The sequence below is a fragment of the Sarcophilus harrisii genome, chromosome 2 (genome assembly GCF_902635505.1).
Source record: "Sarcophilus harrisii chromosome 2, mSarHar1.11, whole genome shotgun sequence".
Classification (NCBI taxonomy): Eukaryota; Metazoa; Chordata; class Mammalia; order Dasyuromorphia; family Dasyuridae; genus Sarcophilus; species Sarcophilus harrisii.
This window is the reverse complement of record NC_045427.1, coordinates 362,484,159-362,508,094: the sequence shown is the minus strand read 5'-3', so window position 1 is coordinate 362,508,094 and position 23,936 is coordinate 362,484,159. Positions and strand designations below refer to the sequence as shown.

At 32.5% G+C, this 23,936-nt stretch overlaps 1 protein-coding gene across 3 annotated transcripts in view; it reads right to left on the bottom strand.

Moving 5' to 3' along the window:
- SETD3 (SET domain containing 3, actin histidine methyltransferase) overlaps positions 1 to 23,936 on the bottom strand; it is a 111,252-nt gene that overhangs the window by 15,421 nt on the left and 71,895 nt on the right. For all 3 annotated transcript variants that reach the window (XM_031953283.1, XM_031953284.1, XM_012550446.3), the window contains 2 exons: positions 4,840 to 4,898; positions 3,871 to 3,985 (listed from right to left, as the gene is read on the bottom strand). In XM_031953283.1, coding sequence (XP_031809143.1) covers positions 3,871 to 3,985; positions 4,840 to 4,898 — 174 coding nt within the window. The remainder of the gene's footprint in view (positions 1 to 3,870; positions 3,986 to 4,839; positions 4,899 to 23,936) is intronic.

The window sequence follows — 23,936 nt, the reverse complement described above, 5'->3', positions numbered from 1 at the left end:
TAGCAATGAGGAATAATGCTTTTTCAGTTCTCAGAATAGCCAATCAACATTCAACCTTTGTTGTAATTATTTATGTTAAGATCATAAGTATGGAGCAATTAAAAGAGGGGGGAAAAAGAACTTGTTGAAGAGATGACTTCCTCTGACTAATAACTTTAGTTGCTAAGGGGCAATTGGAATATTATAATGACAAAGGGCATATTTTCACACATAACATTTTTATAGTAACACACAAAGTTTGATCTATGTCCCAAGTTTTGAGATAAAGGTTAAAAAAAAATTGTATCCAATTTATCTGTATATATCATTATGAAAATTTTCAAAGAATGAGTTTTAATCCAAAGAAGTAGGGGACAATTGGAGTCTATCATTATTAATTTTTTCCCTGCCTAAGGCCAGACTTAAAAGAGACTTCCAAATGAAGCAATATAATATGGACTGTACTCTCAAGTACCAAGGGAATTCCCATTTCTCATTAAGAAGCCCTGAAAGCTAGGTGATACAGAGTGGATCACTTTCAAATTAGCTATTAATAGACAAATGCTGACCTTTTTCCATTTAGGAATACCACTATTGGCAAAGTTAACTTTGAATGAAAAATTTTTTCTCATCAATTTTATATTTCAGCTTTTTAGTCATGTTAAGGAAGGGAAATGGGATAGTGTCAAGTCTAGATCCAGCACAGTCTGGTTATGATTTGAGGAAGTCACCATATTCCTCTGAACTGCAACTTCCTTATCTGCAAAAATGAGGATGATCATATTTTTCACTCTCTACTTTAGAACTGTAGTGAGGGAAGTGTTTTTTTAATTTATAAAGTACCAAAGAAATGTAGATTTTATTATTTTTGAACTATTCAAATTCTCCATTCCTTTTTTAAAAGTGTGAACTTCCCAATTTAGCACTATAATTTAATATAGACCTGGACCCTGAAGATTTCAGATAATCACTGACCTCAAGGTTGAAAATATGTCAGGAGCTATTTAATAGAATCCCATGTTACTGAAAATTTCCTCCACAAACTTCCCAGATGTTTTAAAATCATTTTGACTCTTGGCAAAACCATTCCAAGTTATGCTCATGCTACTGATTCTACTGATTGTTTTTATCTCTGCATCACCAGGACACAGAATTTAGAGCTGTAATGGGCTTTTGAGATAATATAATTATATAACTTCATTTAACAGAGGAAGAAACTGAGGTCCAGAGTTACACAGTAAAATAAAAGACATGGGATCTATTACATGAAGTTACAGAAAATTGATACCAATTTCTGAGCTTTACTTCGCTTTCTCATAGTTTTAACAATGTAGGAGAGTAAGGTTAAACCAAACAGAAAAAAAGGCAATAGAAAGGAAAAGACAAAAGAAAAAGGGAGAAAAACAGCAGAGAATACTATCACCAACACTGAAAAGCAAACATTGAATAGCTAGCAGTATTCAATTATAGGGAAGTTCTTTAAGATCGGGTAACCTCCATTGATAAGTCTAAGATGTTTTAAGTTACTTTTTAAGGGTTTCATTTGCTCTTACTCTTTGACCTGCCAGCTCTGTTCTAGTTCAATACTTGTACTAACCTATTTCTTTACCTTTCCTTCTGCATTCCTAAGACTTGGAAAACCACACTAAAAGTGAAAATTATTCTGCCTTGACTAATGGATTTTCTTATTATCATTTTCAATATGCAAACAGAAAAGCCTTGAAAAGAAAAAAACACCTCTGTTAATTCGGCTCTTCTTTTCAGATGGCCTTTCATCCTAGTTGGCTGAAATTGCACATACTCAAATAAAAGAATTGATTATTCATACATCACATTTGTGTACTTGGGCTACCATTGTGGCTGAAAGCACATGCAGAATCTTTCTTCTTTGCTTAAGCTGGACAATCCTTAGAAAGGCAGCTTCTTTTCATATAAGTTTAAGAGCAAATGAAGAATTAAAAAAAAATGAGTTCCTGTAGTTCATAAATAAATTAAAAGTTGTCTAAATTTCTTTATTCAAATCTTGAATAACCCAGAAAAATGGTTTACACTACCCAACATTTCAAAGGGCTGGCATTTTTGAATGCTATTTTTGTTGGCTATATATTAGTTTCATTTTGATGAAAGAGACTAAATTCTTCCCTTTCTGTTTCCATAACCAGGTTTTTGGTACATTGCTAGAAGCAGATAGCGTTGCTGGGTTACAAATTTCTACCCACTCCCTAAGTGATAAAGTCAGGATAGATAGAAAATTAAAATAAAATAATCAGGACAGGACTGATAGAAAAAGAAAATTCTGGTCAACCAAGCTAATTTTGCCTTTTAGGACTATTATTTTCTTAGGAAATCATTCCTAACATGTGTAATCTACAATGTCAGAAGATTACATTGAGATTTATCAAAGTAAAGCCAGGAAAATTCCACTTAAATATTTGGAATAATGGAAAAGGTTCTTAAAAGTGGGAAGGGCTTTATTTTACTTTTTGAGAAAAAATATGTAGAAAAAACAACCAGGAGGAGGATATCAAATGACATACTTTTTACATATTGATAATGTCCTTCGCAAGGACTGAAAGCAAATGATGGACTAGCTTAGTTCAGGTCTGATTTAGCAAATATTTTGATATTGTAGTTTTGTTCCAGTTCAGAAATTTAAAAAAATTTACAATCTTTGTTACTGGCCCAACCAAACTGGATCATTACTTTTATTTATGAATTTTTTTTTAATTTAGGAAAAATGTGATACTCTTTGAAAAATTTAACAATATAAATTGGACAAACATAATGGATTTCAAATGTCTCAATGAAAAATCAATTAACAACAGAATAGAGAAAATTATTTGATAACTCCAACAAATAATAAAAATGTCAGTTCTTTGTACGGTTAATTATGTGAGCACATTTCAAAATTAATGCAGATGCATAATTTGGGGAAAGTAGGAACCTTTGTTTTCCCATCTAACTACTTTGATTCTTCAAGACACCTGTTGATATGCCTTTTATAATTTGCCCTGAGATTTCCTTATCATGTATTTGTTATACACTTTAAAACTATGAGTACTTTTCTAATTTTGCTTTGCTCTCTATAAAAGATTTTAAATTTTATTCATGTTGTTTCTAAATGAGCAAATGACATAACAAAAAATTAAAATAAACTATACATGACACAAAAATGCTTTTTCTGAAATGTCAGAAAATTTTCTGTTATGTTACCATTTTATTCACATGGAATTATAGTTATTAATTTTATTATTAACCTAGGCACAAAGAACTATTAATTATCATGCTATTTTGTTGTGGTCTTAATGAAACAAAATGAAATGAACCCCTTCCTCCCAATTTAGCATTCCTAAAAATTCATGAAGTCTGTCCTATATCACAAATGTCCTCTGAATTGTCAAATGATGCCAAATGGAATCAGGAATAAGGGATCAAGAGGAAGTTCACTTCCCCATCCTAAATATTAGTCACAATATAAATAACTCTTTGAACAGAGAAATATTTAATAATGTTATATATGAAGAAATGGGGGGCAGGCATGAAAGCATGTACATGAAGATCACTTTCTATCTAAAGTGAAGAAGAAAGAACAGTGGAGGAAAAAGAAAGAAAAAGGACAAAAAAGAAAAATTTCAAACTATATTCAATCACCTTTGCAAAAAAAAAAAAAGTTGGTTCATAGTAAAAAGTTTAATATTAATGCTCAGTGGTCCGTGATCAATACATAAAGAGGTATGCATATTTGTGTGCATGTTTTTGAGTGTGTGTTTGTAAGAAGGGCAGGTGGAATGAAAATTTTAAGAATGTGATGACAAAAGGCCATTTAACAATAATTCAGCATTGCTTCTAAATTCAACCAACACTTATAAATGACATATATGAAATTTTTACCAGTCCATTAGTGTGATTGCACATATCCCATAAAGGAATCAGAGCCAGTGTCACCCGGGAACCATCTTCAGTCGGAATCTGATTTTGTCGTGTCATAACAGAAGATACTGCCCACCTACAAGAGTGAGAAATTCACTTTATCTGGAATCTAAATGCACATCAAAACGTAACAATAAGAAACTCAAGTTTATGTTCTCACAAATTTTCAAAACCTTGTCCTTAAGCAAGGAAGGTAATGCTTAGGCTTTTTTAACTCCATTTTAATATAGATTTAAGGAGGGGTAAAAAAGGAAGAAAAGTAAAAGAAAATTTAAATTTCAAGGGAAATCAGTAAATGATAAGTTGAGAAAGGATACAGTTTGTTTCCACAAAAAGGAGAGCTAAAGATGGGATAGGATATTATAAAGTTGGCATTAATGGGTCAAATAAGATTTGCTGTGGATCTTTATTACAAATAACATGTCATTCCTTACAAAAAGAAACACTGTAACTTCCTTTTTAATCAAATGCTGACTTTGCATCTTATTTCAATTTCAGTCTCAATGAAAAGTAGTCTATTACTATTTTATGATCAGAAATCCTCTAAGAATTGTATCATGTGGTGTATATTATTTTCTGATTACTTTGCATAATAATTTGTCTTTTTGTTAAAAAAGATGACCCTATTTTACACTAAAATAGTCTACTTAAAATGAAAAAACCTCCAGACCACCATACTAATCTTAATCTCAAGTGCCATTCGGTTATCTAACTAATCCTCCTCCACTCCAGTTTAATGGCAATTTCTACATGGCTATTAAAATACTGATACTTATCCACTCTATTCATTATAACTTCTGAAAGAGTATCACTGTTATGATGTTTTAAATGGTCACAGCAGGCTTACTTCTTATTGAAGCATTTCCCTCATTTTCTAAGACCCCAAATTTCATGTGAAAAACCCCACCTTAGAAAATACAGTATACCAACCTGTAGTCCTCGTAAGTGAAAGAATCCTTCAAGGGCAGTTTGTTGGCATTAGGATGGGTCTGAGAATTAGAAGTTTTAAGAAAGGAGAGAAAAGAGAAAAAAAGGGGAAAACAGAAATCAGTCAGCAGAATTTCATTATTTAGCTGCCTAACAGATCCTAACAAGAGCCAAATGAAGCAGGAGGCGTCCAGCCGTGCTACAGAGGGATCATCATGCTATTATGCTCTCATACATCACTGTCAACTTAATTTGTTGTGCCCAGCAGCCGCCATAAATCTGCTTCTTCATATTTCGAGACTGGAACCCACAGACACCACACAAAAATAAAATTTAAGGTGGACTGACTCTCCAAAAGGTAGAGAATAATTGTGCTATAAATGTCTGATATAGTAAAAACACGAAGCTTCAAAAATAATGTGACTGTCCTATTCCTCTTTTGCATCTTTATTCATTAATGCTTAAGTATGCATTATGAATTTATTTCAAATCTTTTCTCATGCCAATAAAAGAAATATTTAAAGACACTCTAATAAATTGAAAGTTCCTTCATTTACCCCTGATTTACATCAATTGTAGGAAAATACATTTCTGTACTGTTCAAATACATTTTACATGCACGTTTCCAAAATCAAGAAAAATACATCAAGAAATAATTAAATGTGAGATAATAAATTATATCAAAAATGACTAAAGGTACTGTAGTTAAAATAAAAGCTTTAAGTCTTTCAAAAATGTTTGTTATACTTTCTGGACAAAAGAATAGTTTATAAAATATATAAAATCTAGCACTTATAAGAGTATGTTGTATATTTAATATCTACTCTGCCCACCCTGCCACCCACTTCACTCTAGACCTTTCAAGCACTTTAAAACTTTGCCTCGATTAAGAAATTAAAAGCTGTAACAGTATAATTTCAATCTTCAAGTTCAATTATAGTCTGATAGACAGATTGCAGTAAGTGATCAAATGAACAAATGGTTATTTCTGAGCTACAAATGAAATTTTGCTTGGCTGTATCTTTGCACCACTGTTAATGCATGAAGCTCTATGTAGTATGCAGTTTTTACTCTTGACGCATTAGCATCACAAGTGCATGGTAATTTATCATCTCTCACTGTAATGTACTCGCTGGCACCGTGTGCAGGACAGTAGGGGATGAGGTAAAAGTGGCTCAAACCGTAAATCAATTAGAAAACAAAAGCTTGTGCTCAGTGCGCAATTTTAGGCAAATTATATATTACAAAAGACTGCCAATTGGGTGTTAGCTCCCAGGTGCCTGCTTTCCCCCACCCCCTCCAGTCTTCAGCCCTGTTTTAACCCTTTGGAAGAAAAAGAACCAAATTACAGTCACATATTCATATAAAATTAAAATTGCTATAAAAATGAAAATAAAGCAAACAAATCTCAAGTCAATATGCAAAATAACATACTGATTTCAACTTTTAAATCAAGGATTGAAAGATTTGCTAAATAAGGAAAATTCATAATCTAGCATAATATTTTGCACATAGTAGGCACTTAAATATGTTCTTGAAATAAAATTAAATTAAATCACTATTGATTTACATATATAGCTGAGGCAAGCATAGGTCACTTACAGAGTTACTTCATGACATTTACATTAAAGTTGTTCTCACTGTCTGACAAGATGAAAAAATATGCGTGGCCTAGGAATAAAACTGAAGCTTTTTAATTGTATTTTATATTCAACTATGGATGATATCTGAGGTTAAATTTCAGAGCATAGCATTCTTTTATTTCTAAAAACATTTTTACATACTTAACAGTTAAACCATAACTTTGACATTTTATTTACGATACTAAAAAAGGGGAAAGAGTAGGGTTTAGAATCTATAATCAGTGACAAGTAATTTTTTAAAAATGTAATTTTAAGGTTAAAAATTTGATTCTAAAAATTTTCTCATATTCTTAATGCACAAAAATTAAGAATTTTAAGGACCTTTTAAAAATGTTGCAAATCTTTTTAAACTGTATTTTTAAATGAAAATCATGAGAAAGCTCAATTCTTGCTACTTGAAAGCATTACAATATGCTTTTTAAAAAGTATATTGTATATTATGCCATATGTCACAATTACTGCAAATTTTAAAAAATAATTTTACTTATTAAGCATGACATGTTGTGGCAAGTTTCAAAATTGGACCCTGAAGGGCTGTTCATGACTGATGTGGAAATCTCCTTGTTCTTACTGTTGTTGTTAATTTAAACATAATCTAGTACTGTCCTGTCATATAGCAAAAGTACTTCAGGAACTACCATAATAAATAGAACAAACTCTATAAGATCAAGCAAAAATGGGGAACCAGATCTGATACAAATTCAGAACCTATATCTCTACGTTTGTTAGTCATAGCTATTTATTTGAAAAGATTTAGTAAATCTGTTTCTGAAGAAAAAAAATTGAGTTTTTATGAACTGATCTTTTTGGTAGAACATTATGGCTATAAAAATATAATATTTGCATTAATATTTAGAAACAGTCTTCTATAAAACTATATACTTATATTTAAATTTCATTTTTTAAAAGCTATTTTGCCATAGAACATGAACTTAACAGTTATGTTGAGGCAAAATTTGACACCATGGATGTTGGCAAATACTTCCATTTAGAAAAGGATCTCATTATTGTGGCACTAATGCCACCTACTGGAGTTATGCTAAAGTAGAAATATGTTTCTAAAAGATACAATAATCATAGAGTTGTCAGATTTTTCTTACAAAATGATTCATCGATGATAGAGCAAGACCTTTGCATCATATTTGAATAAGAGTTGGATTATAAAGGCAATCAAAAGGGCTACCTGTTTTTTTACCTTTTGAGGAAAAAATAATTTAGCTACCTTAAGAAAATGTAATTAAGATTAAGGTGATTTTTTTTTTTAACTTCAAAGATTGGGAAAAGATTGTTCATGAAAATGATGCATTTTAATGCGTGATGGAAGACATGGGTAATCAATAATTTTCATTTATCTACATCATTTTCATGAACAATCTTATATCTTGTATACCCACCCTCAAAAATAAAAATATTTTTAGTCAAAATAGCTTTTATTTAGAAGTTTTGACAGAATACATATTTTAACATATGACTTTTACTACTAGATATTAGTGAAATATAGGAAAATTTCTTCAAAAACCCCTAATAACTCATTTACAGTGACCTTGATTTTTCCAGAAATTTATCTAGCTCAATCCTTTGGATACAATTTTACAAAAAAGGCATTACCTAAATATTTCTCAGTATCAAGGATAAACTCTATCCAGGCTTTCCTTTTTTCTCTCTAATGTGCATTTCCATTTGATAGCTATTCTTTAAACAATTATGAACACAGAAATTTATTCCCTCTAAAAATTAGTTTGGCTACAATTAACTATATAATATAAAGAGTTACATACTACTGGACACCTAAAGGAATTCATTAAATAGTTTTCCATCAAAGGGTCCATTATAGGTAGACATCAAAGGCATTCCATATGTAAATACTAATATATGTCCAAATTTGAAAACAGAATAAATTCTCAAATATAATATCTTCAAGAACAATTTTAAAAGTCTAATCTAATATATTACATGGATTATTTTTACTTATTTATTTGTTTAGTGAGATAAAAATCTAAAGTTGGAGAAAAAAGATATAGCTATTTTCTTACAAGAGAGCTTATTGTATATTTAAAAAGGTTCTTTCCCCCATTGTTTTTGGGGTATTATTCTTTATGACATCCAGAGACCTAGCACATTTAATATAATCTAATTAACATTTTTGTGATAATTATATCTAAAATTATTATATTTCAATGAAGAAGATGAAAACTAACTAAAAACTACCAAATAGATATATTTTTAAAACCTACCATATTGGATTCTTTTAGCTATGCTTAAAGAAACTGAGACAAAATAAAATAGGTATATTTAGTCATACTTAAGTTCTATACTGTACCATAAAAATATAAATAAATTTGCATGAAGATCTATGGTTTACAAACATTTGAAGATTCAAAAAAAAAGAACAATATTCGGATTTTTAAAATTGATTTAGCATGCAGTTTCTCTTTATAGTCCCCTGATAAAAATAAAATCTTTCTAACAAACACTTAATAAAACCTGTCAATATATCTGGAAAGAAAAATGACACAAATGCATTAAGTATTAAATACCCTTGGAAAAAGTCACATATTCCATGAATTTTTGATGCACTATCTTGACATTAATGTAAAACCTTGATATTTATAATTGACAGATATTTAATAAAGTATAGGAGAAGATGGCTGTTGCACAGCGTGCAAATTTTTCAGGTTGATCAGAAATGAGAGATACAGAAATGTACTAAAACTAAACAAACAGTTAATATATGTTGCACAAATCAGCTGCAGTTTTATTTTAAGCTCAAACAACAAAACCTCTGTGGAGAACCAAAATAAACAGAATTCATTATTATTTGAATTCCTAATTCAGAAACATCAAGGATATGTGGAATAGCTTTGAAAAGCTTTGTAGAAAGGAAAAAATATTTGAAATAGAAAAATTTCCTTTCTAAATAAATACAATGATGAGTATTTCATTATGATAATTTTCAAAAGAAGGCTGCTTGAATTAAAGAGATGATTAATTGGGGGAAAAGGAATTTGGGCTTTTTCAATTTTAAATTATCCAAGGCATGGCATGAGTCTCAAAATTATGTATACAGTTACATGATATTCATCTCTTCCTACATTGATTTTCCAAGGATCCCAAAGTTTTATCTTTGCACAAACAATTGACATAAAGTATTTAAGAATACCAAAAAGAAAATTATTTCCTTAGTGTAGGAAAAAACAATTTTGACTTTAGTTGAATTCTAATTTATTTTTGAAGAATTTTGTGAATAACCCTCATAGTATCCACACAATATGGGTATTTCAAAAAATGCCAGTCTAGTAACCGTTACCATCCAAACAACAATCATTTATTACATACTCACTGTATGCCAGGCCAAGTGCTAAGTACTGGGTTTACATAATACAATGAATAAAACAAATGAAATAAAACATCCTTACTAAAGTGTAAGGATGTCCAAAAGTAGTTTTAGAATGAATATATTAGCTCTAGTTTAATTTATAAAACATATTGTATAGATAAATTTTTTAAGTGAAAGTGACATTTGTCATATTATACCACACGAATTAAGTCTAGTTTTCATTATGTTAACAAGATCATAGATAAGAGAGCTAGAAGGAGTCTAGTTATCTAGTTTATCTAGGTTATCTAGTTTACTTCATAATGTTATAGGTGAAGGAATTTAAGTGAGTTGTTTATTCATGACCATTAAAAAAGAAGGTAAAGATGAACTACAGAGCTTATTAAATGGATAAGTGGATCTAATTTTAAGGAAAAATTAAAGGAGTCAGAAATATGGTCATTGAACTTTGAATCTTGTCCCTATTTGATGTATGTAAGTTAAAAAAAGTTCAGAAACCTTGATCCCATCTAGAACAGACAAAGTTATATGGTATTTCTTTGCTATCCTGAGAAACAAGGTCTTAAAGATAGCAACTGTATGACACTGTCTCTGCTGAATCTTACAGTTTCCTGGCTCAAATGATCTTTGAGCACAACTCAGACTCTGCAGAGAGTGGGCGTAGGAGAAGGCAGCATGAACTGACTCAGAGTGTCGTCCACCCACCCAGCAAGATGAAAAGAGCCTCCTCCAAGCCAATATATAATAATGTTCCAATCACATGGTGAAAAAGATGGGAAAAATAATGAGATTTAAAAAATAGGGACACTGAAAGAGAAAAGAGTGGGATAGAGAACACATAGAAAGAAAATTGATGATTGAAAGGACAGCAAATTATAGAAGGTAGAGGAATTAAGAATGAAGTTAAGGGGAGAAACTGATTAGGCTAAGAGGGAAATGTGTAAATATAAAGTTAAGAGGTTGTTGTTTTTTAACTTCTAGATGAAGGACAGTTACAAGAAGAAAAGGAAATAGAGAAGTGAAAGAGATTACTACTAGAGTAGTTTTATTACTTAAGAAGATTTGTCATGGCTAGATATAATGGCCAACAAAAACTGTATTTCAATTCTATAAATTTAATTCAATAAAATATTAATTAGGTATCTACTATGTATAAACATTGTATAAGGTACAGAGGAGCTCAAATTTTTATAAGTACCATAGAATTTACCAATTTTTTTTCACTATAATCTGATGATGTATGTAGTCAATACAAATAATATTTGCCAAGAAAGTTTTACACTACTTGACCATAAGGTGACTTAAATTAGTCCATTTTGTGACTTCCATTATGTGCCGAGGTAGTTCATTCCAGCTCTAGAAAGCTCTAATTTGGGAGGAGTTTTTTTTCCCAAGCCTAAATTTGCTTCCTGAAACTTTTAGTCATTGTTCCAACTTCTGTCCTCTGTGGTCAAGTAAAGTCTAATTATAGCCCTTCAGAACAATAGCTGAAGACAGTTACTATTTTCTTCCCCACACCTACAAAAGTTTTCTCTCCAGGTTAATCATCCTTAATTTCTTTAACAGAGTCTCATATACTATGATCTTGGTCACCATCCTGGTCATCCTCTGAGATAAGTTTATTCTAAAATATGATGCCCAGCGGCCAACATAATATTCCTGTTGTGATCTGACAGTGTCGGAATACAATGAGACTATCATTAATCTAGTCCTAAGCATTGTGCTAAAGGAAATTCTATAAGCTCAATTGGCTACCATATCTCACTGATGACTCAAACAGAACTTGTCCTGATTCTTTTTGAGACAAAATGTTTAGCCATGCTTCCCTCAACTTCTAATTGTGAAGCTGATCTTTGGGAACCAAATATAAAATTTTATATCTATGCCTATTTAATTTCAACTGATCTGATTTGGCCTAAGTGTCTAGTGTGTAATCTTTTTGGAACTCTCACCCAATGTTATCAATCCTTTTTAGCACATATAATACATATAAAATACAAATATATAATACACATATGCTATACATGTATATATGCATGTTTATCCAACCGAATATAAGCTTCTTGAGAGCAGAAACTATTTATGTTTTTACACACTGCCTAGGCAACTAGCATGTGCTTTGCTCACTTGAATTAAATTTCCAATTCATCTTTGGGCTTAACTAATCAGTCCTGTGCTCACATTCTACCTACCTGCATTACTGTCTAGTCCATACATTTTATCCATAAAAAGATATGAGAGACTTTTCAAACTTGGCTAAATCTAAATAAGATACATTTATAGTGTGAGATTTTCACAAGATGTTGCAAGTTTCAATGTAATGTAGGATAACAAGCACTACTGACCAATCAGCTTTCAGAAGAAAGAACTAGCTTACCGCAAAGAAAAGACTTTAATAAATGGGGTTAGAACTACACACCTCTCAAATCAGCTAAGATGACAGAAAAAGATAATGATGAATGTTGGAGGGGATGTGGGAAAACTGGGACACTGATACATTGTTGATGGAACTGTGAATGAATCCAACCATTCTGGAGAGAAATTTGGAACTATGCTCAAAAAGTTATCAAACTGTGCATATCCTTTGACCCAGTAATGTTACTACTAGTGGACTTATATCCATCCCCAAGAGATCTTAAAGGAGGTAAAGGGACCCACATGTGCAAAAATGTTTGTGGCAGCCCTCTTTGTAGTGGCTAGAAATTGGAAATTGAATGGATACCCATCAATTGGAAAATGGTGAATAAATTATGGTATATGAATGTTATGGAATATTATTGTTCTGCAAGAAATGACCAGCAGGATGAATCAGAGAAACCTGGAGATTAATGCTCAGTGAAATGAGCAGAACTAGGAGATCATTATACACAGCAACAAGACTATACAACTATCAATTCTGATGGACGTTGCTCTCTTCAACAATGAGATGATTCAAACCAGTTACAACTATTCAATGATGAAGAGAACCATCTACACCCAGAGAAGAACTGTAGGAACTGAATGTGGACTACAACATAGCACTCTCACTCTTTCTGTTGTTGTTTGCTTGCATTTTTACTTTCCTTCTCAGGTTTTTTTCTTTCTTTCTAGATCCAATTTTTCTTGTGCAGCAAGATAACTGTATAAATATGTATACATATATTAGATTTAACATATTTAACATGTATTGGATTACCTGCCATCTAGGGAAGGGGGTGAGGGGAAAGAGGGGAAAATTTGGAACAGAAGATTTTGCAGGGGTCAATGTTGAAAAATTACCCATGCATATGTTTTGTAAATAAAAAGCTATAATAATAATAATATAAAAACCCCACAAATAAATGGATGAATGAATGAATAAATGACCAAATAAATAAATAGATGGGGCTAGACTAGAAACTGACTTAAACCAGCCAGAGTAAATGACCAGGAGAAGACTTTTCTTCATTGTGCTTGCTTAATAAGCTCATTGCATATTATCTGACACCCCCAAGGGGAGAGATCTCAACCATCATTTTTGAATGTGGGATGTATTTCCAGGGACTGGGGGGGTGAACATGTCTAGAGGAACAACATGCAAGGGGTGAAATGAGGAAAACTGTAAACCAGAAGGGCTCTGGACAACCAGAACATTGAAGGGAGGAACAGGACTAACCTTAAAAGAGTTCTCCTTTCTCTATCAAGTATATGAACTCAAATGGAGTCGCTTCAGCAGGAGTGGATAAAAAGTTTAAATTGCTTCATTCATTTTGAAGTTGTTAATTTACTGTACCCTTTTGGGGGTTCAGAATCTTATTAAAAACAATAGTGCTTCCTTGATAAATAACCCTATCAAAAAAGGAAATAAGGTTAATTTTACATTACTGATATGCTCTTTGTGATTACTACTTCTTTTTTGTAGATGTTCAGTAATCACTCCCTTAAAAATGTCCTAGAATTTTGTTTCTTTATATGTGCACAATATCTATCCATTTCAGACAACAAGAAACATGCTTCTCATATTTCATTTTCATCTTTAAGCAAACATGTTTTGGGATATTTTTATATGTAAGAAATATTTTTATTTTATTGTTAATTGTTAGAACATGAGCAGTTAACAGGCTTTCTATGTACTTTCTATGTACTAGGCAATGTGCTAACTGTAGAGGTTACAAATAAATGCAAAAATATGGTCCTTGATCTTAAGGAACTCCCATTCTAATGCAAAAAAAAAATTATACATAAAATATATATGTTAGTGATCTCACCTAGTATGCTAAGGGCATGAGACAATAAGGAAGAAGGCAATGAGGAAAGGCATCTTCATAGGGTGGGATTTGAGCTGAGTATTAAAAGAAGGTACAGGAGGTAGAAGCCTTGTCTAGGAGGACAGGCAGCGGAAAATCAGTTAGGAGATAGACTGAAGTATTAGATGAACAGCAAGTAAGCCATTGTTTGATGGATTAGAGCATACAGGAAGAAGGTGGGAAAGTAGGAAGGGGTCAAGTTTTGAAGGCCTTTAAAAGACAAAATCCTACATTTGAATCAGGAGGCAATAGGATGCTTCTGGAATTTAAAATGGAGGTAGGAGAAAAGAAGAATTGACATGGTCAGACCTGTACTTGAGAAAGATCAATTTGCCAACTGAGTATAAAATGGATTGGAGTGAAGAAATCCTTGAGATAGAGAGAACAAACAGAAGACTTGGCCATGAAGTGATGAGGATCTGCACTAGGATAATTGATTTTGGGTGAAAAAAAGAGAAAGACTAGTAATGTTGTCAAGACTCAGCAACAGACTGGATATATATACAGCCTATATTGAGTTGACGATGGCACCACTTGAGAATTTGAGTATTAGTCAAGTCATATATGCTTGTTTACTTCAAGAATTTCAAAAAGATTTAAGAAATTGAATGCTTTTTGATTTTGTCAAATAAGCTAAAAAGTTTTGATGATGATTCTGTATTCATCTTTTACAAAAAAGTTCTGTTGTCTTATTTTTATGCTACTTTTCCCTTATTATACATAGAACCCTTCCTTGGTATTAAGAAAAAAGTATATAAAACAGACCAGCACATTGATATGCTAGTGTATATTTGATCCACAGTCCCTTTCTCCACTGAAAAGAGGGAAGTGAATTTCACTCTAATTTTTTCAAGATACAGGTTAAAATTTATCACATGGCTGAAGCATACATTTTAGAAATGTACATCTAAATCTTGATCACCTGTCTAAAGAAAAGCAGAATGAAGCACAAACACCAGAACCTTTGGACTTTACTGTTAAACATATTTCCCAAAGCAGTTACGACTTTTTAAAAAAAATCTGTGTGGTGATTCTGAGTGCATCTTGTCAAACCTGTGGGCAGAGAGTAATCCTCTTCACAAAATCACCTAATAGTAACTATCAAGTTTCTATCTTAAGGCCTCTGCTGAGAAAGAACTCATGATCTTCTGAGGCAGACTATTCTCTTTCCATCTTCCATATCTGTGCTTTTGCAGAGATTGTACCACAAGCTTGCAAAGTCTTCCCTTCCCTTCCCTTCTTAGAATCCCTAACTCTCTTTAAGGTTCAACTTCAGTGTCACATCCTATTGGTAGTCTTTCTCGATGTCTACAGTTAGTGGTTTCCCTTTTCCCAAGATATTACAAAAAGAAAAAGGAAGGAAGGAGGGAGAGAAGGGAGGAAGATGTTTTATATTTATTTGCCAGTATATACATTTTGTTTTTCTCCAGTAAAATATAAGTTCCTTGGGGGCAGGGGCTGTTTCATTTTTAACTCCAGTGTTAGCATATAGTAGACACTAAATAAACATACACTGAATTAAAATGGATTGAATGGCTGACAGCTCTAATTGTTAGTTTTTTCTTAAACTGAACTGAAATCTAACACTCAGTAACTTAAAATCCTCAATCCCCTCCCTGCCCATTTCACCTACTTTCAGGAATCATGCTGAATAAAATATATTCCTTTCATCACACATTGGTGCTTAGTCATTTTCTGTTACATGTGACTCTTTATGACCATTTTTGAAAATTTTTTTTGCTATAATGGTTTGCCAGTTCCTTCTCCGACTCATTTTACAGATAAGGAAACAGAGGCAAATAGGGTTAAGTGATGGTCATTAATAAGTAAGCCACTAAGTGTCTGAGGCTGAATTTGAACTTAAGCTTTCTTGACTCTAGGCCAAGTACTCAATCCACTATGCCATGCTGCCCTTCTTCACATGACAGTCCTTAAAAAGACAGCTTTTATGCATTGTCACCCCCTTCCTCTGACCTTTTCTTCTCCAAGATAAATATTCCTTGTTCCTTCAACAATTCTAGTTTCCAGCTTTCTCACCATTCCTGGTTGCCCTCTGTTAATTCATTTCTAACATGCAGAACCTAGATGTAGTCTGTTTAGGATGGCATACAGTACATCACTTTATTCATTTAGGATGTTATTTTGCCTGACCTATAGATTGCTTATCTAAACACTGAACTTGAATTCCACTAAGATATCAAGTTTTTTTTTTTTCCCCCCTGCTAAAAAGGCTCTTGGTCAATTTCTGCCAGTAAAAACTCTCTCTATAAAAATATAACTAAATCAATCTTTCTCTGTCTCTGTCTCTGAATAAACAGTAAAATCTCTCTAGGCTTCAACTTGTTCATCTGAAAAAAAAAAATAGATTAGATCAAAGGTTAAGAATTTCTATATAGTATCTTGTGACCCTGACAGAAGCCAAAAATGTTCTTATCTCAGCAGACACAAATTAGAATACCATTTTGATAACAGTAAATACAGGCTCACAGATGTGTAAAATAGTTCTGACAGTCAAGGACTTTGTGTGCAATCTTTTCTTTATCAACACAGTAGTGGATGTAAGCAGTTACATAAGACTTAACAAAACTGCTTTACTATTTAAAGTAGGTCTTATGCAATGTAATAGTCCCATTTGTAATTCATCCATTTTAGATAAATTTAAATGAAAATGTGCCTGCTATCATATTTGACAAATGTTCATTTGAAAGACCAATTCAGGCTTAGGACAATAATAGAACAAATTATCATTCTGATATAGATGAGTTTCAAACCTTCTCCTGTACTATATACTCACATCTGTATGTTATACTGGTGTTTCAGACAACCCACATCCCAAAACTGAGGTTTATAATTTCCCTTTTAAAAAATCTTTAAACACCTCTGACAATGGTACTATCATTCATTCAGTTTCTCATGTTCAAACTTTAATGTTATCTTTGATTTTTCTCTTCTTTCATCTCCCTAACCAATTATTTACCAATTCCTGACAGTTCTAATGCAAAAATCTCTCCTCCATTCAGTTCACCATGGACACTGCCCTTTTCATATCGCTATTCTAGGCTACTACAATAGCCCACTAACATATCCTATCACTTCCTATTTCCTCCAGTCCTTTTCCATAATACTGACAGAATAAAATTCAAGGCACCTCACAATTTAGCATCATTATATTCAACCAACAATTATCACATACTATTCCCTCCTTTGTGAACTCTATACTTTGGTCAAAAAAGGATTACTTATTGTTCCTTCTCCCTATCTCTAACCATGATGTTCTCTGTACTTAGCTCATTACTGTTGGACTATCTTGCCTTTAAAACCCCTTTCCACCAGTGAAATCTCCTCATCTGCATCTTGAATTCCTTCTCCTATTTTAAAGTCCAACCTAATGTCACCTTTTCTATAAAGCCTTCCCTGATTCTCCTAGTAGTAATAATCTTTCCTCCTCTTAATTGTTAACTGAACAGATTGTATTTAGCATCATAGTTACTTCTGTATATATTCCCCTAAAAGACTAAGTCCACAAAGACACAAGTAGCAGCTTATTTAAACCCTCAGCATCCAGGACATCATCCTATACACAGCAGTAACTTAAATCAATGCTTGTTGATTGAATTCTTAATTACAAATTGATACAAAAAAAGTCAACAAATTGAACTTGCTTCTTTGTAATTGTATTTTTATGCTTTACATTTAATTTTTTGGTCAGGATGGTAGGTTCTGATGCCAATAATAAACTTCTTGGAGAGACTACTGGCTAACAATAACAAGAGAAGTTTGCCATGTCTGGAAAACATGCTCTCTTAGGTCATTCCCAGTTCTAAAATTCCTTTGACTCCTGACATTTCTCTCCACAAGTCCTAATAAGATGTTAACCTTAAAACCTCTTAGATTATGGTACACTTAAAATTCTAACGAGTACAGCATATATTATTCAATGACTATTAATAACAAAAACTACTAGAATGCATATTTTCACATTTCTTTCTTAAAAGCATTTTTTTTGTTGTTTTTTTACAATAAAGTCATAGTAAAGTCATGCTAAAGAGAATGGTAGACAATCATTGTCAGTTTTTATAAGAATACAAGTATAAAAATTAGCCTGGGAAAAATAATCTACAGTAATGTGGCATTTTTGTTGTTGTTGCCACAGTATATTAAGTTTCAACAGCTCCTGACAAAGCCTTTGGAACTAGGTTGAATTATTCTAGTTAGTATGGGAAGTCCAAAGATCAGACTTAAAAGTTATAGATCTTATCACCTATCATCAAAAAAACTGTTGATTTTTGAAAAATTTCTTCTGCAGGATAACAGAAAACTGTTATGGAAATATATGTACAAATGTTTACATGAACATAATATCTTGTGAATAGTATTATTCAGTCTCCCCTTAGAGAAAGGCTCTAAGTATCTTCCTTTCTTTAGTCATTTGTTTCCTGGAATGAGCAACAGGTTAAGGGTTGCTCAATGCCACCTTTAACTATATTACTCAACAATACAGTTAATTGTATTAACTGTGTGCAACTAATTTTGTAAGTAAATTTTTTTCACTGCTGACAACTCAGTTTTCTTCTTTATAAAAACCTTGGCTATAAACTTGATAATAATTAAAATCCTTGGTTCATGTTAATGATTAAAAAATGCAGCAAGGATATGTCAAAAAAATTAATGGGAAAGCCAGTGTTCATCCTCATTTAACTCTGAAAAGAAGCAATTTTTATAAACTTTAATTTTTGAAACCATTAGAAAATGAGTTAGTGTAATGTAATTCAGAGCTTGAGATCTAGGTAAATTTTTTCATTTTATAGATGAGGAAACATATGGTCAAAGAAGTTATGAATTCCTCAAGATCATACCGATTATATCAGAGCCAAAATATGAAAACAGATACTTTTATATTTATTTACAATACCTATCTGGGATCAGAATAAAACTAACAGATCCAAAAGGACAATAAATCCAATAGCTGCAATGCTACTGGGGGAAAACAACTAAAAGTTAAACTCTGATTATCCAAACTCTGATTAATTACACTATTTTGGTTCTAGAGAATGTTAACAAATAGCATATCCTCCTGCCTTTGCACAGGTTGTTTCCCCATGCATGGAAATGATTCTCCCTTTCATTTTTATTTCTGACTCTTATTTCCCTTAAAAGCTCAGTTCACGTGTCCTTTCTTTGAAAAGGTCTTTCCTGATTCCCCCAGTCTTAGTGCTTTTTCCATCTCCAATCATTTTTTTCTAAAGGTTGTATATACTTAGCTATGATTGTCTTCTCACACTAAAAAGACTAGTTCCTTGGGAGAAGGAAGGGACTGTTTCACTTTGCCTTTGTATCCAGAGCATCTAGTACAGTTTCTAGCAAATAACAGCTTAGTAAGTATTTGTTTGCTTGCTAACATCATGAATCATGCTTCTCTTCTCTTAATAAAGAAGTGAGAGACTAGGGGGAGAATACCGATACATTGTAAGATGCATTCATTGTATTGATTTTTTATTCTTGACTTTTTCTTGTCTCCAGAAAGTTCGAGGAATCTAAAAACTTGTAAAATTCCTTTTCTCTTTTTTTAATGGAGTATAATAGAATAGGATAGATTAGAAATATTTTTTTAAAAGAAATATACTTTTCTACAAAAATAACACAGATGTATAGTTTCTTAATTTAACGTTTTCCCAGTTAATACTCTTTAAAAAATGGAATTTACTTATAATTGCCCAGAATTTTTCTCCCCAAGTCTAATCAATTTGAGGATAAATTATCAATTCAAAGAGATCTCTCTAAGCATTCCCATAGGGACAGTTACTATATTGATAATGATTTCAAACATCCTGGCCTCCCAATTCCTAAACTTCATTCTAATTCAGTCACTGAGTTAGGATCTTGCAAGGAATGAGTTACAAAAATCAAGGAGGCAAAGGACTTGAGATCTCACCACTAACCACAGTCCTATATTTATGATACAGAACACTGAAATTTCTTTGATAACAACCACCTATCCTTCCTCCCCTTCCTTAATATACCTGATACTCACTAGATCACATTTTTTGTCCTCATCAGAACTTCTAATTATCTCATGTCTCCTTGTTTTTTTGGTCCATCAATCCTGCTGAAATTTCACTTTTCTAACTTTGTTGCCTTTTACCCTATCAATGGCCAACAACTATATATTGTTGCCCTTAAATCCTTTGTTCCCAAGTCCTAATAATGCTCATGCCTTGTAAGACCCCAGTCCTGTTATCTCCACTATTTATATTCTCTATTTTTTATTCAAGTGTTGCTGAGGGCCACATAAAGTCGACTAAAGATTAATTTGATCTAACTGTAAACTGGGACCTTGCTGATGAAAATCAATCCTTTCATTCTATATAAGTGTATTATCTATTGCATTACTCACAATGGTTATTTCAAAGCTTCTCTTTTTAGGTTCCCTAACTTAAAGAATGACAGAAATAGAATCCAAAAGGACCATGACAAGATATAGAGGACTGGGCTGAATCTAATTAAGATGAAATTCTATAAAAATAAATGTCACGCCTTGAACTTGGATATAAAAAAGTAATTTCACAATGTTTAGCTGAATTGGATATATAGAATGATAATGTATTTCACAAGTTTTCTTGAATTCAAGTCATCCTGACTCTAGGGCTGACATGCTATTCACTTAGTTAGCAGCCTTCCCAACCACCAGAACTATGTAAAAGTGGCATGCACTTCCTTAAAATGCAATGAGTATCTTGAAATTTTTGAGTAGAACTCAATAACTACTAGTCATATATATTTTGATAGGGATTCACCCTTCTGATATCCTTTTCACCTCTCAAATTCTGAGATTTTGAAGACATGCCACCTATATCAGTCTATCTTCCCTCTTAGTAGAAAACCTGATCTCTGGCTTTCAAGAGCAAAGAGGCTGTCTATGGTAAACATCCTAATCGCCTTTATTTTATTTCTTATTAACCATCTATACCATCTTTTGACTTTTTTGCTCCTTTGTTACACTTTCTGATAAAGGTCCCTTCTTGCTAAGGCTATCTCCTCTATTTGTGCCCTTGATGCCCTTTTTTATATTCTACTGTAAGACTTCAATCATCTTTTTTTCTCATCCTAAATTTTGCCTTTTCTACTGGCTTCTTTTCTGCTGCCTACAAACATTTCCAAATTTCCAGTATCATTAAAAAAAAAAAACCTTCAAATTATCATCATAGCTTTTCTTCTTTTTACAACAAAACTCCTAGCCTATTCCTGTCTTGCCCATCTTCTTATATCATGCTAAGCAATACATGCTCTTTGATCCAGTGATACTGGTTTCTACCCTTTTCACTAAGGAGCTACTCCCCCATCTTTCAGTTCTAGGCATTTTCTGTGGCTGTTCTCCACATCTTGACTATCCTCCTTCCTTAACGACTAAATTCCTTGCCTTTAAATTCCAATTAAAATCCAATCTTTTACAAAGAGCTTTTCCTAACTTCTTAATCCCAGTACCTTCCCTCTGTTAATCACTTCCTATTTATAATTCATTTCATTATATTTTGTTTATATACTGTTTCCCCTGTAATATTGCGAACTCCTTGGGGGAGTGTCTTTTGTCTTTTTTTTAACATCTCCAGTCCTTGACATCATGTCTGGAACATAATGGTCTTTTTTTTTTAATTAAAGCTTTTTATTTACAAAATATATGCATGGATAATTTTTCAACACTGACCCTTGCAAAACTTTCTGTTCCAGATTTTTCCCTCCTTACTTCCCCTAGATGGCAGGTAGTCCAATACATGTTAAAAATATTAAAATATATGTTAAATCTAATACAGAATGTCATAGGTCTTAATAAATTTTTATTTATGATTAGGTTTGGTTCTATGCAACAATAGACTGTGTACAGCTAAGATGCTAGGAAGTTCTGCTGGTTCAGACTGACAGAACTGAAGATTCCCCTTTTATCTGGAATGATTCCTTTGTGCTACTGCTGCTTCACAATATGTTCCTTTCTTGGCATACCAACTAAAGTCTCTCTATGTGAGGAAGCCATTTTCAGTTGTCACCCATGAAATGTCAACTATTCATCCTAAATCTATCACCTAGAATTGGGTAGTAAACAACAAAGTTTCCAGTTAACTTCTATTCCTATTAAAATGCCTCAGTATATGAAGCAATTAGGTAGCAAAGTGAATTCAGAGCTGAGCCTGGAATTAGGAAAACTTAAATTCAAATCTAGCCTTAGATACTTACTAGTTGTATGACCTTGAGGCAAGTTAGTTTACTTCTGTTTGCCTCATTTTCCTCAACTGTAAAATGGGAATAAGAATAGTTTCTGCCCCCCAAGGTTATGGTATGGATCAAATGAAATAACTGCAACACACTTAGCTTGGGCCTGGCACATGGTAATGTGCTTTAAAAATGTTAGCTATTCTTATGATGGGTCTGAAGATTCTTGGTAAGAGTCTAAGACCTCTGCATGTTCTGATGAATAGCATCTCCCTGCACTAGAATGCTCCTACATGACACTACTGGACAGATGCTATTTATAATAGAGTTCTTCCTCAGAATCATTCTTGATTTTTCACTTCTCTCCACCCTGATTATCTGATCCATTGTAAAATCTATCAAATCAGCCTCTACAATATCACACCAGTTCCTTCTCTTTATTTGCTTGGTCAATGATCAAGTTCAAGCTTTCTTCTTCCCTCACCAAGAATACTACTACACCTTCTAAATGATCTTCCTGTTTCCAGTTTTTCCTATCTTTAGTTTTCTATACTAAGATGCCATGAAGGTCCTAAAGAACTGACTTCACTATATTATATCTCTCTTCAACAATCTTTAATAGTTTTTTAAAAACAAAGTCCTTGAGTATTTTAAGATTTTCACAGCCTACCTTTCCATACTTATTTCACATTATTTCTTTTCCCATACTTTGTACTCTAGTTGAACTGGGCCACTTATTTTTCCCCAACCCAGCCTCCATCTCCTGCATTCATGCTTATGCAAAGGCTTTCCTCCTTACCTGGAGTACTTTCCTTTGCTTTAAAGGAAAAAGGATCCACATGGTGGCAAAGAAATGGAAATTGAGGGGATGCCCATAAATTGGGGAATGGCTGAACAAGTTATAGCATATGAATGTAAAACCTATATGACTAGGTTATAAAATGATGATAAAGAGGAAGATTTAGAAAACCTAGAAAGACTTACATGGACTGCTGAAGTGAGCAGAACCAAAAGAACATGTTATCATCCATGATAGAAATAGCTCTTCTAAACAATATAGTGAAAATTTAAGACAATTCCAATAGACTTGTGATGGAAAATGTTATCCATATCCAGAGGAAGAATTATAGAGACTAAATACAGATCATAGCATACCTTTTTCATTTTGGGTTTTGTTTTTCTTTCTTAGTTCTGATTTTTGTTTCACAACATGACTAACACGGAAGTATATCTTAAAAGATTATACACATATAACCTTATACCATATTGTTCTCTTGGGGAGAGGGGAAGAAAGGGTAAAAGGGAGAAAAAAAAAAAACTGGAAGTCAGAATCTTACAAAAATGAATGCTGAAAACTATTTTTATATGTAATTAGAAAAAATAAAATACTATTAAGTGGAGAAAAATATATCAGACAGAATAATAATAATAGTAAAAAGAATCCTTTGCCTTCACTGAAATTCAAGTATCTTTTATGATACTGTTAAGTGGAAAAAATGTATCAAACAGAATAATAATAGTAAAAAGAATCCTTTTGCTTTCACTGAGGCTCAAATACCACTATCTTTTACTTTTGTACAAGTTCCCTCATCCTCTTACGTTGGTTTCTTTCTCTCTTCAAATGACTTTGCATTTATTCATCCACATACATAT